At 42.6% G+C, this 19,201-nt stretch overlaps 1 protein-coding gene across 35 annotated transcripts in view; it reads right to left on the bottom strand.

The window, feature by feature from the left end:
• The window catches only part of DENND1B (DENN domain containing 1B), a 279,101-nt gene that overhangs the window by 178,345 nt on the left and 81,555 nt on the right, over positions 1 to 19,201 (bottom strand). For 31 of the 35 annotated variants that reach the window (XR_015143006.1, XR_015143008.1, XR_015143009.1 and 28 more), the window contains one exon: positions 9,860 to 9,903. The exons of the other annotated variants lie outside the window; for them this stretch is intronic. Coding sequence is in view for 21 of the 31 variants with exons in the window: in XM_086343186.1 (XP_086199312.1) it covers positions 9,860 to 9,903 (44 nt within the window). In the remaining 10 variants the exon portion in view is untranslated. The remainder of the gene's footprint in view (positions 1 to 9,859; positions 9,904 to 19,201) is intronic. 35 annotated transcript variants of the gene reach the window in all.

Genomic DNA, 19,201 nt, shown 5'->3' with positions numbered 1-19,201 from the left:
GCTTCTTAGGCACCTCTGAACCCAATCGTAGTCAAATATCCAAATCTTTTAACAACTTTTTAAATTTTGCCTTCCCAAACTCAGATTCTGAATACAGAAAAAAATTAAAAACCTGCAGGATTTGTTTTTTATCTAAAACTATCTGGGGGATTTCCTTGAAGCTCCCTGAAAATCACAAGGATGTATACTCTTATAAAATGAGATGCTAGAAGTAATTTGTCTTGTTTGATATATTATCATAAGGGTGGTTTAACATAATTATTATTATACAAAAAGCCGACCAATCAGAAGAGACCCTTAGCCTGCTCTAGGTTAAATCTGTACATGTAAATTTTATGAGTATGAAATATCTCAGAAAGCACATACTTTATGGGAAGTATCTAGAGACATGCCAACACCCTTGCTCTCTGGAATATGTTTTACTCTCCAGGAAAACAAGGGTCAAATCTCTTATGAAATAGTTCTGCTCAATTCTCCTACACTCGCCAGACTCCCAGCAGTGCTTCTTCGCCTGGTGACACAAGGCAACAATAACGAGTTATTACGAGGTCTAGTTTCAGTTTGTTATTTCGAATGTTCACCTGGATATAATCTTCCTTCTCTGTTTTAAATCCCCTGACTCTTCTAAACCAGTGGTTCCCAGCTAGATATGCACCTAACTTAACGTCGACGTTGTATAAAAATGTGTTTGTCTGAGCCCTCCTCCAGATCCACTACATCTCTTTACGTGATACTCTGAGTATACTCTTGCTATATTATGCCTCAGGATTATTGCATGTCACATTCTCAAGATCTTTCCTCTATAAAAATTCTGTTCACCCATTTTCATAAATCAGACATAACTTGAACTGGCTCCTCAGAAAACAGGCTTACACATTGTTCTTACACACATCCTGTCTAAAGCCTTTTCTTTTGAATGGTTTTATTATCTTCATTTTCATACAACAGAAACAAACAAATTTCCTTTTCCATGTTTTACTTTTACGATGAACCCTCAACAGGCATTTCACACTTGAGCATAATCATCCATAAATTAACCACAGCCCACTAAGTCTCTATCGTCCACAGATGGTTTACTCTTGTTTCTGATACCCTGAAAACTGTTAGAAGCTATAGAATTTGTCTTCAACAAAGGTCAGTCTCGGAGCTTAGTGGCAGTGGTCATCTCAGGTACCTCCAACCACTGACACTTCAAAGAACAGATTCACAGGTGCAGGTTTTTGAACCGACAACGCTCAGGCCATTCCACTGGACTGAGTCAGGCTCTCCAAGACTCTTTTTAGTCAGGAAGCAGAAAGTTTCATGAAACTGCTGTGTCAATATCCAGCAGAACAATAATTTACTGCATTGCACTGAATAAACTAACACAGGAAAATTCACTGTTTGAAATATGTTTGATGCTGTTGCAAAATGTTCTATTTTCTGGACATTTATATGGAAGCCCTTGTCTCCTTCCTAAGTTGTCTGTAACCCACAACCACTCCGTAAACGCTGCTTCTGTGAACAGAAATATAAATTTTAAATTACATCCAGTTCTCACTGATTCCTTCCCTCCCTCAGAAACTCTCACCCGGCCCCTTGGATTTTCATGGCAACACTGTTATCTGCACAAGTTTAACAAAACCCTCTCACTCATCTCATCCAGGATACAACTGGAAACACTGACTGTACAACCAAGGCCATACCTGAAGTACTGTCGAGAAAACGCTCGTTTAACCAGCCACGTCCAGGCACTCTGAAGGAATAAAGGTTGACTATACGTACGGAGGAGCTTCCCTGGGGCTCAGATGGTAGAGAGTCTGCCCGCAATGCAGGAGCGTGGGTGTGTGCTCAGTCATGTCTGACTCTTGGAGACCCCGTGGACTTTATAGCCCGCCAGGCACCTCTGCCCACAGAATTTTCTAGGCAAGAACACTGAAGTGGGTGCCATTTCCCACTCCAGAGGGATCTTCCCAACCCACAGATCGAGCCCACGTCTCTTCTGTCTCCTGCATTGGCAGGCGGATTCTTTACCACTGCACCCCGTGGGAAGCCTGGGGTTCAATCCCTGGGTCGGGAAGATCCCCTGGAGGAGGGCATGGCAACCCACTCCGGTATTCCTGCCTGGAGAATCCCACAAACAAAGGAATCTAGCGGGCTACAGTCTGTGGGGTCCCTAAGAGTGGGACACAACTGAGTGACTTCCACTTTCACTTTTATGATTATACCCTCCATTAAAAATACTCTTTAATACTAGTCTCAGAAACCTCTGGCCTAGTAGAGTAAACAGAAAGTAGGGAGGTGCAGATCCGGTGAGCATCACGGGAAACACAAAATGCTGTGGGAACTCAGAGGAGGTACGTCCAATCCAGGCCAGTGACACAGAGGGCTCCTCAGAAGATACGACCTCTGAGCCGAGACCAGAAACACAGGCGAGGGGAGAGCGAGCAGGAGACGGGCATCTCAGGCCGAAGGACTCTCGTGTGCAAGGAGAGAATGGAGGTGGATGGCTGGGGTCAATGCATAAAGGAAACGAATGTCTGCTATGAAATGCAGACCACTATGGAAACAGAGCCCCTGAGCAAGGGCTCGATCCTGATAAGAGGGCTGGACTTCACCTTGAAGGTGTTAGTGGGGAGAACCGGGTTTAACCAGCCTTCCGGTCAGCAGGCTCTGCAGTCACACTGCTTTAGAATGATGACCCTGCTACTTTCTAGCTGTGTGACTCCTGCCACATCCTTCTGCTTCCTCATCTGTGAAGTGGGAATTACCATAGCCCCTCAGGCTCACAGGGTATTACGAGGACAGGTAAAGCAGTTAGAAAACTGCCCAGCACACTGTAAGCCCCAATGACAGTATGCTGTCACAGCCAGGGATAGAACAGGACGATCAAATAGTTAGCTCAGAAATCCCATTAGGGGACTGCAGTTAGAGAGGAACTTTAGGGGACTTTGGGGGACCCCTGAAAGTTTATGATCACGTAAGAAAGCAGGTTTGCTTAACCACAAAGCCAAGCAGGCTAACTTAAAAACAAAACCATGAAACAGAAGCGTCAGACAAGCTTCGAAACAATAAAACGATGGTGGCAAGAGACCCACATCCTGCCCAGTGCCGAAGTTCAGGAAGCAGTGACCCCAGGACGTGCTTTCTGCACACGTAAAAACTAACTTAGGGAAACGTGACATTTCAAAGGAGAATATATATAATAGGGACAAAAACAGAGGTGAAAAGAAGAGTTAGGAGGATGTGAATTAAGGAAAGGAACTTAGAAGTAGTTGAGACAGATTTACAAGACATAAAAGAGGCACAAGCAATAGGGTTTGGTGACACATTGATTAGAGCAGTTGAGTGGGGGAAACATAGGTCAAAAATTAATATAGAAAGTCCCTGGCTGGGGAAAGAGGATTCAGTGAGAGCTCTCACTGGGATAAGACACCTAAGAACAATTCCTCCACACCAGGGAGCGTGGTAAACAGTGATGCAAAAATGACCGTGCTCAGTCGTGTCCCACCCTTTGTGTCCCTGTGGACTGTGGCCGCCAGGCTCCTCTGTCCACAGGATTTCCCCAGGCGAGAATACTGGAGTGGACTGCCAGTTCCTCCTCCAAGGGATCCTCTGACCCCGGGATGGGACCCACGTCTGCCGTGCCTCTCACACTGCAGGCAGATCTGTTATCACCGAGCAACCCAGAAAGGCAAAGATGACCCTGGAACACAAACAGGAGGAATGCTTCAATATATCGCAGCAGATAAAACATCTAAGCTGCATTATAAAGGAAGTACTTAAGAGAAATGGAAAAGGGCATCTGAAACGTAAGAAACAGCCCACAATCAAACGCTGAACAGGAAACTAAGTGCTGCAAGAGGGAAGAGTTAAAGGTGAGTCAGAAATATGGCCTGGGGTCAGCTCCTCAAAACGCTACTTTTCCTATCTAAAAATTACGTAAATACACCTAGGGATGTCTATGTGTCGGCCATCACTACAAGATTATGGCTCCGTGGTCTTAGACTTCTGCTGGGAGCCGTCCTGAAAGCATCTCTCGTGTTACTGTCAGGAAGCAATATCTGCCACCACAAAATGTGTCTCTTTGGCAGGAGGATTTATTTGGGCTGATTATTTTGTAAGAAATTGAGACTGAGGAAGTGGGCCTTGCTCCCTCCCCTAACCGCCTAAAGGAATTTAGACACAGGGCCTGTTCCCAGAATAGAACTATCACCAGAGATCTCTGTGAACACAGGCCAGGTGAGGGGGTGGGGTGGGGGGTGGGAACTAGCCTAGAGACCAGAGTCACGCTGCGTCCCCGGCTCTCTGCAGGCCCAGCACACATCTGTGCACCAGACACCTGCTTCTCCGTCTCCATGGGAATTGCTTTTCTCCCCTCCGAGTTCACAGACCACTACCCCAGACATCCTCTCCTGTCTTTAGCTGAACATGGTACTGAAGTACATGAAGTACATGAAGCCTGAGAAGGCTTCAGCTCTTCGGGCAAGTTCCCAGTTTTCCTGGGTCTCTCCCACATGTTGCCGTTTAGTTGCTAAGTCATGTCTGACTCTTTTGCGACCCCCTGGACCAAAGACTGCCAGGCTCCTCTGTCCATGGGATTCTCCAGGCAAGAATACTGGAGTGGGGTGCCAGTTCCTCCTCCAGGGGACCTTCAGGCGGGTTCTTTACCACTGAGCCACCAGGGCAGCCCCGCTCCCATGTGGACATGTTATTAAACTTTTGTTTGCTTGTCTCCTGTTCATCTGTTTGATGTCAGTTTAATTCTAAGACCAACCCGAAGAGCCTAGAAGGGCAGAGGAAAAATTTCTTCCTACTTAACACTATAAATCTTCCTGAAGGTCTATAAAGCAGCAAAATTCTCAAACTAGTTATCGAACCATAAAAACAACATTCTACATTAAGCAGTTCTACCTGGTCCTCATCATAACTTAATAAACATTCATGGCCTTACAATATAATAATAAAGCTGCTGGCTCCCGTTCATGGAGTGTTTCCCATGCGCCAGGCACTATGCTTCATAGACTCCATTCTTCTCCTCATTTTGTCAGATCAGTAGAATCAGCCCTATTTTGCAAATGAGGGATTAAGAGAGATAAAAAACTCTTGCCAAAAGCAACACTTCATACTATCTGTAAGTGCAAAGCCATGACTCAAACACAGACCTGAGTCCAGCATGTGTGAGATTTGATTTCTGACCATTCTCTAAAGGTATATTTCGCTCACAAAGACTGAGTCCTCTTACTCAGGAAATACAGACCAACCATGGTCTTACAAGGCCAACGGTACATGAAAACAGCAGACACACAGAAACGTGAGCCATGAAGATGACAGGCAGAAAGTGCGGGGAAAAGTCAAGTACTGTGAAAAATAGCATCAAGCTATTAAGTGTAAATGTGAACAACGGGAATATAAGAGCAATGGAGAGCTCAGCTTGACAGCAGCAAAGAGAGACAAAATTACTCATTTCATCCAGAAGTGGTGAAGGTCTCTGGAATGTAACGGGAGACGATGCTATCACCTGCGGCAGGAAGGGCAGCATCTTTTCTGCATCCATCTTCTCAGCCACGGTCCTCAATGCATTTGCAAGACATAAAACTGACATTGACTAAATCTGTCTGTAAATCCTCTAATTCACTCACACCTTTTCATCTCCTATGGGTGCTCAACTCCATTTTTCCTGAATACCCAAAGTCCCCTCCATTTGCATGGAAGATAATTCAACATTCCTTCAAGAGCCAAAATGCGACTCAGCCTCTCATTACTCTTCTCTACCCCATGCAGCCCAGAACACCTCTGCGTGCAGGCTCCCTGCTTCACGCCTGCAAAAACTTAATAAACAGGAGCCTGAACTAGAGAGAGTGGGGTGACCAGAAGGGGGAGCTCTCAGGCCCTAACAGAGCCCAACAAGAAGACGACCAGCTCCACTTCCCTCCAGCAAGGGCTCAGTCAACGAAAAGCCACAGACTCTTGGTCTCCACAGCCCTCCCCACTTCCTGTCGCTCTTCTATAAAAGACTTCTTCGCCTGCCCTGTGGGACTTGCACGGGGCTCAAGCTGCAGACCTCAAAATGCAACTCTGCGGATCCCAAAGAAACCCACCTTTGCTGGCAGTCGATTTACTTCAGGGTCAACACGTTCTTCCTCTTTTTCATTCCTAACATAACCAACTCTTTCAGATCCTAGTTACTCCTCAGCTAGTCTCCTGCAAAGTCACTTACTTCCTTGCTTCCAGTTTCTCCCACGACCAATCCATACTGAAATCTTTTCCAAATTACTATTCCTAACATACTTGTTTTGTTATATCACACTCTCCTTAAGTTCATTGGAAGGACCACCTCTTTAGCAAGGCCTTTAATTGTTGCCGAGACTCAGCCCAATTTATGTTTGTAGTTTCATCTCCCACTCTTACACAAAATTCTCCACTATAAAAAAACAAAAACAAAAAAACTAAAATCAAATCAATTACATCTCCTCCTGAAGTGTGGTTTGGGTTGTCCCACTGGTTCTTCTATTGCCAAAAGAAGGAAACCAAATCAAAAGTGGTTTATTATTTTCCATATAATAAACAAATGCTTATGATGGATCAAGAGCTCCAGGAGGTAGAACCAAAGGAGTAAATGAATTGCTATTACTTCTGTGGATTAAAAAACACACTGCTTTCCAATTATAAAGATACTAGGGGATAGGGGACTTTATATACTAAATTTTTTTAAAAAGAGCTATAATAAGCAAGTAGGGCTTGGGTCAGCATTCCAAGCAGAAATAATAATATACCTTACTTGTTAATAGAACATGCTTCTGAGTTAGACAAACCTGCCCTCAAGTCTTAGCTCTGCCTCTTCTAAGCAATATGTTATCAGGCCAGTTTCTTACTTAAGTCTCAGTTTCAGGACCGATACTATCTCCTAACAGTACTGGAAGGATGAAGATAAAATCAATTATGCACATAAGCACCTAGCACAGTGCCTAGTACACGGTAAGAGCTAAACAAAGAGCTTTTTTAAAAAGAATTATCTTTACTGAAGCATCGCAGATCCACTGAAAAGGCTGTTTAGGAGGAAGGAGACAATTCATATACGAAACCAGGAAAAGATAAAAGCGACAAGAAACACAGAGTGCTGTGTGCTGTGCTAAGTCGCTTCTGTCGTGTCTGACTCTTTGTGACCCCCCCAGACTGCAGCCCACCAGGCTCCTCTGTCCACAGGATTCTCCAGGCAAGAGTACTGGAGGGAGTTGCCTTGCCCTTCTCCAGGGAATCTTCCCAACCCAGGGATCAAAGCCGTGTCTCTTACGTCTCCTGCGCTGGTGGGCAGGTTCTTGACCACTAGCACCACGGGTCATCTGTAGTATTCAGAATATTCGCCAGAAAGCATATAACAAAACCATTCTTCACAGCCCGTGGCTGGATTCCCACACGAAGTCTGGTTTCTTTAGATATAAAGTGAAGTAGTTAGACAAAATACTACCTAAAGTTCCTTTCAAAAAGTCTACAAGAACTGCTGTGCCCTGAAATCCTGGGGGTTATGAAGGCTCATCAACTTTACGTGGTCAAATGCTTCTGTGTTTCACTAAGTATGTGAGGGCTTATTAATGTCCCCCTGACCTCACAAATGTGGGAAACAAAGCAACAGCTAAGACATTCCTATCACCAGTTTATCAGTCACAAAGAGGAACAGCAACAGTCTGTCTCACTGAAAAATTTACTGCAGCTGAACTCCACAAGCATGCCATCACTTCAGCGAACCCAAAGTGAGGAGCCTCCAGATGCCCTAGGAATTCTCAGGGGCAGTTTTAAGAGTTAGAAATTACAAAGAAATAAAGAATCCGGACAGGAGGTGAGACCAGAGAGAACTAGAAAGACCAAGAGAGAAAGAGAATTTTACAACAGTAAAATGAGTCAGCAAGGCTCTAACCTAACTTCCCGTCATGGTGGTTTAATCGCTGTCGTGTCTGATTCTTGCGACCCCACAGACAACAGCCCGCAGGCTCCTCTGTCCATGGGATTCTCCAGGCAAGAACACTGGAGTGGGTTGCCATTTCCTTCTCCAGGAGATCTTCCCCACCCAGGAATCAAACCCAGGTCTCCTGCATAGCTGAGACAAACCTAGACAGCATATTAAAAAGCAGAGACATTACTTTGCCAACAAAGGTCCATCTAGTCAAAGCTACGGTTTCTCCAGTAGTCATGTATGGATGTGGGAGTTGGACCATGAAGAAAGCTGAGCACCGAAGAATTGATGCTTTTGAACTGTGGTGTTGGAGAAGACTCTTGAGAGTCCCTTGGACTGCAAGGAGATCAAACCAGTCAACCCTAAAGGAAATCAGTTCTAGATATTCATTGGAAGGACTGATGCTGAAGCTAAAACTCCAATACTTTCGGCACCTGATGTGAAGAACTGACTCACGGGAAAAGACCCTGATGCTGGGAAAGACTGAAAACGGGAGGAAAAGGGGACAATAAAGGATGAAATGGTTGGATGGCATCACTGACTCAATGGACATGAGTTTGAGCAAGCTCTGGGAGTTGATGATGGACAGGGAAGCCTGGCGTGCTGCAGTCCATGGGGTCGCAAAGAGTCGGACATGACTGAGCAACTAAACTGAACTCCTACATTAAAGGCAGATCCGAGAGAAGTAACTTCCCATTACTGAGGAACAAACCCAATGGAGCCTCATATGTACAAATCCCGTCTTCACTGTATGGACTTACATACCTAAAATACTTATAAGTCTATTCTTTCTCCAAAAGGCTAAAGACAAATTAAAAGCACATATTCTCTTATTATGTGAAACAACAGTCAATCATCTAACTAATATTTAACATGCTCACTGAACTCACATTTTCAGCGAAATTTCCTAATTTTAGATACGGATTTTCATGTTATAAATTATTCTTCCACATCAAGATCACATGTCAGTATATTTCTGAATGAACTGCTTTAAAATGAAGACTTTTATCAGCTTTCATTTTTGTAAATTATATCTGTGAACTTAACATGCTTAAGCTTGTAGGGTTATAATTTTATAATTTTAACAGTGACAAAACTGTTTCATCCTATTTCTTTGCAGGCAAAAGAAAAAAAAAAGGAATCTGCTCATCAGATTTCCAGAAAGAGTAGTATTTTGTGTAAAAACTTAAATGTGTATGGTTACCCATATAATTCACTTCAAAATTATAAATGTATAATATAAACTATAAGGATTTTTTAATTTACACACATCATGTCGAAATAATTCACAGTTTTGGTCACACTAAATACTTAAGGAACTAGAGAAGATTACACTTAAAATACAAATACAGTAAATTCATTTTGAAGTCTCCTGTTTTAAGAAAATAAAGCTACAAATAAGAATTATTTTAAAATAAGGAAATAATGCCAGTTCAACTCATATATATTAATGATCCCAATATTACTGTAACAAGGACAGAACTGGTCTCTTAGTTACAGCAGCTACTACTTATTACTGTCCTACTTACACAGCTAAGAAAGAGCTAAGTAGCACCCTTCTGTTCTACCGACAGAAGGGTATCCCTCAAAGAACCGCACCATCGGTCTTTCTGATGGGGAAATGCTTAAGTGTTTCTAAATATATTTTCCACAGATACATTAAAAGAGTGTAAAAACACGTGGAAACTGTGAACATTCACTTCCTGTTAGCTTCAAGATGGGCCTCTTCATCACCCATCTCGCTGGCAACTTCCAAACATTTTCCAGATACTCTCCATACATGGCTTTTTACTCTCAGAGCTGACCAAGAGGAAATACTTATAGTGATTCATAGGCAGCAGTAGCTTCAGTACCAGTAGTAGCAGTAACAGCAGTAATAATCATCAATATTCAATTTTAAATGCTTTTTAAAAATGATGTGGTTCCAACCTGGTCTGCAAAGTCCTCTGGGAACTTCCACAACACCTCCGGATCTGTAAACGACAGACAGAGGGCATTACCCGGAGAAAACGACACAGCCACGGCAACAGTCTAGTTCAAACACTCTTAAGATTGTCAGAGCTACTTTTTAAAATAATTAAAATTTTTTTCTTTAAATATTTACAATCAATGAGGTTCAAAATTAAATATTTTGATAGTTTAAGGGTTTTAATGAGCTTTAGAACAGGAATAATAAAATGAATAATCTGGTCAAGCTATTACAAATCAAAAGCAACTCATTTTTGATTTATACACCTTGGACATTAAGATTCTAAAATATAAATTTTCAGATTTAACTCCACTTAATATACTGGTTTTAATTTGAAAAACATATAAATGTGGTAAATATGTAATTAAATACATTATAGCCCACAGAAACTAGACCAAAATACATCACCTTAAATTTCCACTTAAAATCCTAAATAGACATTTTCCCAAAGAGGACATGCCAACAGACACATGAAAAGGTGCTCAACATCGTGAATCCGAGAAATGCAAACTAAAACCACAATGAGACATCACGTCACACCTGTCAGAACGGCAGCACCAAAAACAACAAATGTCGGCGAGGATGTGGAGAAACGGGAATCACCCTACACTACGACAGGACTTAAACTGGTACGGCCACCACGGAAAACAGAACGAAGACTCTGAGAAAACGAAAAGCAGGGCTACCAATGATCCAGCGATTCCACTCCTGGGTACACATCCAAAAAAAAGCCAAAAACACGAACTGGAAAAGATAAATGAACCCCAATGCTCACAGGAGCACTATTCACAATTGCCAGGATATGGAAGTAGCCTAACTATCCATCAACAGACGAGTGGATGAATAAGATGCGGTGTGTACATGTACACACACACACACACACACACACAATGTAATACTACTCAGCCAGAAAAAAGAATGAAATTTTGCCATCTGCAGCAACATGGATGGCCTTGGAGGGTATTGTACTAAGTAAAATAAGTCAGACATAAAAAGACAAATACCGTATGATGTCACTTATATGCGGACTCTAAAAAATGAAACTAATGAATGTAGCAAAAACGAAACAGACTCACAGATGTACAGGACAAATGATGGTTTCCAGTGGGAGAGGCAAAGGGGAGGGGCAAGACAGAGGTGTGGTGCTGAGATACAAACTATTATATCCAAAATGAATACGCTCAAGGATATACCATACAATACGGGGAATATAGCCAGTTGTTTTGTAGTAACTATAAATGGAATGTAACCTTTAAAAACTGTGACTCACTATGCTGAACACCTACAACTTAAATTTCCTGTATATCAACTATACATGTGTGTGTGTTAATTGTTTAGTTGCGTCCAACTCTTTGCAACACCATGGACTATAGCCCTCCAGGCTCCTTCCCCGGTATATCAACTATAATTCAATTTTTTTAAAATGAAAAATAAAGTAAAATAAATAAAATAAAATCTCAATAAAAATGTATAAATACTGTAATAATGTTTGTTTTATACCAAGTTTCACTTTTGAAAGCCCATATATGCAACTCTCTAAGTCAGTTTTTAAAATAATAGAGAAGTTGGTAGGCATACATCATCAAGCTTATTTAAAATACAATTGACGTTCTGGGACATTTTAGAGATATTTTTCTATTATATCCAGTTATTCATATATAAAAATGAGTGTTTCATAAATATTCCCACTGGTTTTTCATTTTCAGTATTTCTTAACAATATTTCTCTTCTACTTAGCATAATAAAAAGAAGCTTTTTTAAGGATCACTAATAAATATTTTGGTTACGTATTTTTTAATTCTGTCAAAAACATATTTCTGACTACTGCAAATGTGTTTTAAAAGGATACTGTACAATGGATAATACTACTTCTGAAAAAGCCTTTGAAAGTCCAATGTAAGTAGCAACCATCACTGATACACAGGATTTGAATTCCACTCCAGGGAAAAGGCTTGTTAGATCAAAGATATCACTTGATGTACCCAGTCAGTGAAAAGTTACGGTTCAATCCCATTATTTTCACTACTATATTGCTTTTAAAAAAGTACAGTCCAATGATGCATAATTTTGAGTTTTAATTCCAAAATGCAATAGATACCTGGTGATATTTTCAGCATGAGCTGGCTTCTCTTGCTGTATTAAGATCAAAAGATTTTTTTCAAATATTTGAACTTTAAAAAAGCATGCTTTCTACAATTAACCTTTTTATTTATTAAGGAATAAAAAAATTACTACATAGGTTAACATAAAAATCACTTAAAAATCTTACATAAGAATGATGCACTACAAATTTATGGAGCTAATATTAAATGATTACACCTTCCTGTAAAACCAAATGTATACTTTTTAAATGATTACGACCTGTTAGTGTCAGTTGCCCAGCCGTGTCTGACTCTTTGCAACCCCATGGACTGTAGCTTGCCAGGCTCCTCAGTCCATGAACTTCTCCAAACAAGAACACTGGAGTCAGTTGCCATTCCCCTCTCCAGGGGGTCCTGCTGACAGAGGATCGAAGCCGCACCTCTTACATTTCCTGCCTTGGCAGGTGGGTTCTTTATCACCAGCGCTACCTGGGAAGCCCACGGCATGTACAGATCCCCTAAAAATACACTCAGATGTTAATGTCCTGTGGAAACTATTCTGGAAAACATTTACATGTGCAAGTGTATGTGTGTGTGTGGGTTTATGTGGCAGTTGTATCAAAAATGGTAGCTATTAGGATTTGAATCTCATAAAAAAGTATATGATGGATTCTTCATGTGATAGTAAACCAAAGTTATTATCTTCATAAATTAACACAATATATGATGGCTCTATTAAAAGTCATCATGCAGAAATGTACAATAGCCCCTTCTTATAAATAACAGAATTAGAGAGTTTCAATGTGAGTATTTTCAATACCCCTTCTATTTCTAGTTACTATTTGATGAGGGTGAAAGAGGAGAGTGAAAAAGCTGGCTTAAAACTCAACATTCAAAAAACTAAGATCATGGCATCCAATCCCATCATTTCATGGCAAATAAAAGGGGAAATGAAGCACAAGCTGGAATCAAGACTGCCAGGAGAAATATCAATAACCTCAGATATGCAGATGACACCACCCTTATGGCAGAAAGTGAAGAACTAAAGAGCCTCTTGATGAAAGTGTAAGAGGAGAGTGAAAAAGTTGTCTTAAAACTCAACATTGACAAAACTAAGATCATGGCATCTGGTCCCCTAACTTCATGTCAAATAGATGGGTAAACAATAGAAACAGTGAAAGACTTTATTTTCCTGGGTTCCAAAATCACTGCAGATAGTGACTGCAATCATGAAATTAAAAGACACTTGCTTCTTGGAAGAAAAGATATGACCAACCTAGACAGCATATTAAAAAGCAGAGACATTACTTTACCAACAAAGGTCCATCTAGTCAAAGCTATGGTTTTTCCAATAGTTATGTATGGGTGTGAGAGCTGGACTATAAAGAAAGCTGAGCGCTGAAGAATTGTTGCTTTTGAACTACGGTGTTGGAGAAGACTCTTGAGAGTCCCCTGGATTGCAAGGAGATCCAACCAGTCCATCCTAAAGGAAATCAGTCCTGAATATTCATTGGAAGGACTGATGCTGAAGCTGAAACTCCAATACTTTGGCCACCTACTGTGAAGAACTGACTCACTGGAAAAGACCCTGATGCTGGGAAAGATTAAAGGTGGGAGGAGAAGGGGACCACAGAGATTGAGATGGTTTGATGGCATCAACGACTCGATGGACATGAGTTTGAGCAAGCTCCGGGAGTTGGTGATAGACAGGGAAGCCGGCTGTGCTGCAGTCCATGGGGTCACAAAGAGTTGGACACAACTGAGCAAGTACACTGAAAAAGGGAAAAAGTAGAAGAAGTGACAAATTTTACTTTCTTGGGCTCTAAAAGCACTGCAAACAGTGCAGCAGATATGAAATTAAAAGATGTTTGCTCCTTGCAAGGAAAGCTGACAGATCTACACAGCATATTAAAAAATAGATATCACTTTGCCAAAAAAAAAAAGTTCATATAGTCAAAGCTATGGTTTTTCCAGCGGTCATTTATTGCCGGGAGCCAGCGTGAGGAACTCTGCCTGTGGCAAAGGTCATGAGGAAGGGGGCTCGACATACGCAAAGACGGGATCGAGCCTCAGGAGTCCCCCTGGAAATTCTCGAGCATCTACCCCCCAAAAACCAAAGTCTGCCTACTTTACTGCTTTGTGCTCTCACCTACACCTCTGACTTTACGGGGGGCTGTCCCCCACCCCCTCTTTTGGAGAAGGAGTTAACTTAGAGCTCCAGTTAACAATAATTCCTCGGCGTGACAGGTGTGTTTCAACCTACAAACTCCTCTGAAGGTTCTCTAGCCTGCCTGACAGGCTTGTCTGGCCACATGTGATTGTTCACAGCCTCCCAACCGAGAGGCACGAGATGCTCTAAACTTTCTAAAAACAGATTCTTTTAAGGAGTTAGGAAATTATTAGTGTAGTATAGTGGGCTGATTAGAAACTGTATTGGTGAAGGGTTTTTCATTTGTTGAGCCAATGTTTGCTGCTAAGTCTCCACATCCCCTGCCCTTATACACATTAATGAATATATAGAAGAAATATTAACCTTTGATATTAATCACGTTAGACCTTAGGCTAAGCAAATTCTTTCCTTAATTAAAACCCACTACACCCTCACCCTATAAGAATGTAACTTTATCTGGTGCCTTCGGAAGGTGGCATCTCTTTTAAGAATAATCACCCCTGGAGAAATAAGTGTTCTGGTTGACTGACCGCTGTCACAAGGAGAGGGTCATAAATTGTTAGCAGGCCACTTGGCCAGAAGATGATGTAGCATCCCTATGACCTTTGTATACATTTATATGAAGCACCTGATTTTGATAAAAGTCAGGACTGCTGACCCCACATGACTTTTGTATTACATCTCTGTGTATAAAAGCAGACCCTGGAAAATAAAGAATGGGATCAGTTCCTAGAAAGACTGGTCTCCCCATGTCGTTCTTTCTCTCACCTTCTGGCTGAATTCCCATCTGGAGCGTGGAGGCTCGTCAAGCCTACTAATTATGCTGGGCTTCTAAGATCTGACCAGGGAGGTCTTAGTGTCTCCTCTCCTTCGGGAGAATGGGAGGATGCCTGCAGCCTACATAGGTGACGCAAATTTCTTGTCTTGAAATTTTATTAGCTTTCCACGTAAACCAAGTTATTCAGCCTCTTTTCTCCACTGAATTTTCCTACTGAGCTATCCTCATTCTATTACTCTTTATATCTCTAATTAATATTTAATTAAAGCTATTGTATCCAGTTTGCCAAAGCCATGCCCGCTTCAAATTCGCCGAATCCTACTGGGGCTGGACCCTGGTAATTTATGGTTGTGAAAGTTGGACGATAAAAAAAACAGAGTGCCAAAGAACTGATGCTTTCAAATTGTGGTGCTGGAGAAGACTCTTGAGAGTCCCTTGGACTGCAAGAGTCAATCCTAAAGGAAATCAGTTCTGAATATTCATTGGAAGGACTGATGCTGAAGCTGAAACTCCAATACTTTGGCCACATGATGCGAAGAACCGACTTAAGAGAAGATCCTGATGCTGGGAAAGATTGAAGGCAAAAGGAGAAGGCGGGGGGCAGAGGATGAGATGGTTGGATAACATCACTGACTCAGAGGACAAGCATTTGAGCAAACTCCTGGAGACAGTGGAGGACAGAGGAGCCTGGCATGCTGCAGTCCGTGGGGTCGCAGAGAGTCGGACACAACTTAGCAACTACACATGACCACCACCATTTGACAGATTCCTTGCACTTAAATCTTCAAGCAAGGACACTCGCCCTGCTGGTCAGCCCGGACCGTCCGCCCTGTCACCTGTGGCTTTTGCCTAAGTATGTTTTCGTCTGTTACTTTTCTTCATCCCCTACTCACTACGTGGCTTTATTCTGTCCCGTCTGTTCTTTCCCAGAAGACAAACAAGCGAACACATGAAACAAGCATCTATCGGTTTAGTCACATAGTGGGAAACAGCCTATTTCTTTTCTCTTCAGTCAGTGAGCATTACACTTCGGCACCCAAAAATGTACTCTAATCGCGCCTGCGCATCTGGAGTGGGTTCACTTAGCTCTCGCCTGTGTGGTTGCTTACGCTGCATCTGACGCATCTTGGCAGCAACACCTCACAAGCACTGCAGGGAAAGAAACAAAGGAGCTCTGAAAGCAGTAATAACCCAAGTTTCAAATGGATGCGCAGAGACTGAAATTTTCTGTTCCCTGAGGATTACTTTCCAGATACGAGATCCGATCTGGCAAAGTTAGGTCCCTTTTATGCTGTCTTTATGGGTGAGAGGATGGGAACGGCTGGCAGAGCCAGCGCTGCCCCTGACGCCCGGGACACTCTGCATCTGTCTTCTTTCCAGGGCCCGCCCGCCACTCAGAGGAGACTCTGCAACTTAGTTTAAAAAGAAACTGTGCCACCAACGATCCGGAAGCCAAGTAAACAGCAAAGGAAGAACACATAACTTGGTTTTCACACAAACATAATTCAACTCTTACTTTAATAAAAGAATGTTACAGTGTAGTAAGAAAAATATACAAATTTTTATTAAATCGGTAAACTTGGAAAAAGAGTGTTTACTGTGTTATTTGTGCATCACCACTGCAAGCATTCCAAACTCCTGAAGACTGAGGCTTTTTCTAATGTAAAGTGAGAAAAATGTAGTAAAATTTTCCTTTACAACCAGACCTTTCACATTTTCTGGCCTGAAACTAAAAACCAAAATTAAAATAACTTAAAATATTGTGATTTGAATACACTATTTTTTTAATGTAGAAAGAATGTTGATTTGTACAAATGAGTAACATTTACTTAATTCTGTGGAATTCGTAGATGAATATTTTAAAACTGTGCATTTATAAACCATGGTTCAGAGACTACATACTTTTGAATAGGCAAAATATATAACATTAGTGTTTTGCTTGATTATACCTTCAGAGTTTATTCATCTACACGGTAAAGTCAGAACTTTACAAATGAGGAAACTGAAGCCAAACAATGAGAAGTGGGTCTTAATTATAAGGCTAGTTGCTGTCAGAGACTAGACCGTCTTTAGTTGACATCTAAGGAGCAGCCACTTTAAATAATTTCCATAATCAGTATATTTCTCTGTCCCATTTAACTTAAGTTTGATTTACTTTGTTCAAAGATCTACGCAATGCTAAAGAAACAGGAGAAACCCCTGCCCTCCAAGGCCCCACAGCATACATGGAGAAGACGTCACAGAGTTGTCTAGGTTTTTGGGCCAACAAGGTATCCTGCAGGAATGCTTGAACTCGAAAATTTAGTGGCTTATCATTTCAAAAACTGTTCCTGACAAAAGAATGGTGATGTCTCTTGAGTATAAATGAGCAGGGATCATTAAAGAAACGTCTCCACCCATGGAGATACAATGTGGACTAAACAAAACTGGTCTCTACGACACATTGAAAAGGAGAGCATCTGGGACTCCCCAGTGGCTCAGCGGGTAAAGAATCCACCTGCCATGTATGAGACGCAGGAGGCACAGCTTCAATCCCTGGGTAGGGAAGATCCCCTGGAGGAGGAAACAGCAACCCACTCCAGTATTCTTGCCTGCAGAATTCCATGGACAGAGGAGCCTGGCAAGCTACAGCCCATGGGATCACAAAGACTTGGACATGACTGAGCACAAGCATAGTCTTGCCTAAACCTATAGCACAATAAAATAAGCCTACAGGATACTACAGGACAGGCAGCACAAGGAAATCCATGCTAATTTAGAAAGTCACTAAACCACTCAGGAGGGAAAAGCACATGCAAAGTAACACTGGAGTTAGACAAGCAAAGGTTGACTTGGGCTATAAAGTGGGCAGAGAACATTCCAGAACGGAGAAACAATATGCACTGAGTCTTCGAGGTTAAAAGAAAGAAAATATTTGGAACTGAAAGAAAAAAAGGAATAATCTGGAATGTAAAGTAGGAGAGAGACCATCAAGGGATGAAGCCACAAGGACAGGGGCCTGACTAGAGCATTTAAAACGCACCCACAGGGGCTCAGCAGTAAAGAATCCGCATGCAATGCAGGTGACTCAGGTCCGACTCCTGGGTCGGGAAGAGCCTCTGAAGATGGAAATGGCAACCCACTCCAGTACTCTTGCCTGGAGAATATCACATGGACAGAGGAGCCTGGAGGGCTACAGTCCCTGGGGTCACAAGGGTAGGACACGACTGAGTGACTAAACCGCTGAAGTATGAGAGGAAGCAACTAAACCAAGGGAGGAGGAACGACAGCAGTGTCTGGAGAATACTGTTAGCGTGTGTTTAAGAAAGTCAAGGGAAGAGAGTATATCCAAAAAATGCTCAAATAAACATGGCAGAACACTGAGCAAGATCATGGCTAAAAAATGGGAACCTGATGTAAAGCATAAGCCACACAGTAAAATGAGCTCTGACGGCAGGACGAGCAGGAGAAGCAGACCAAGAAAAAAACGGACAAGAGGAAAGGGAGGCACGGTGCATGCAGGCAACGCAACGAAGGGGCTGTACGGGGAGGAGAGTGAAGACAGGAGGGCAGAGATGAAGCCGGACAGGAGAACGTGAAGACAGGAGGGCGGAGGTGAAGCCGGACAGGAGAACGTGAAGACAGGAGGGCGGAGGTGAAGCCGGACAGGAGAACGTGAAGACAGGAGGGCGGAGATGAAGCGGGACAGGAGAACGTGAAGACAGGAGGGCGGAGATGAAGCCGGACAGGAGAACGTGAAGACAGGAGGGCGGAGGTGAAGCGGGACAGGTTGGTCCAATGCTGCTTCCTTTACCCTGGCGCAGACCTGAACACGCTTCAGTGAGCGTGGGGATCATCGGGAACGCAGTAGAGGCTCAGAAAAGACAAAAGGTCCCTGAAGAGGCAGCAAGAGGGAGTCCTGATCAAGAAGGGCTTGGACAGAAGCTGAGAACGTTTTCCACCGTGAGGGAAAGGGGAAGAGGAGAGGAGACCTGAGTCCAAGGAGACTTTAGAATCTGGGGTACAAAGATATGAGTTTTTGCGTAGAAAATTGCTGATTATTTTGTGTGGGTAGCAGGAACGAAGCTCTCCGTGAAGAGGGGAAGTTGTTGGAGCCTTGAGGAGGAGGTGTGAAGTAACTGCTCCGGGCACTGCTGGCGGCACGGTTTGCTGGGTGTCCAGCCTAGTGTGTAAGGGCAGCAACGTGGCATTTCCCCCTCACCATCCAAGGGCCAAGGTGCAGGAGATAAACTGGCAGATGCACTCAGAGCTGAGACTCCCGAGCCATGTGTGA

The sequence above is a fragment of the Bos grunniens genome, chromosome 16, assembly GCF_055505025.1.
Source record: "Bos grunniens cultivar Pamir isolate PY7600 chromosome 16, Bosgru_T2T1.0, whole genome shotgun sequence".
NCBI lineage: Eukaryota > Metazoa > Chordata > Mammalia > Artiodactyla > Bovidae > Bos > Bos grunniens.
This window is presented reverse-complemented; position numbering and strand designations above follow the sequence as displayed.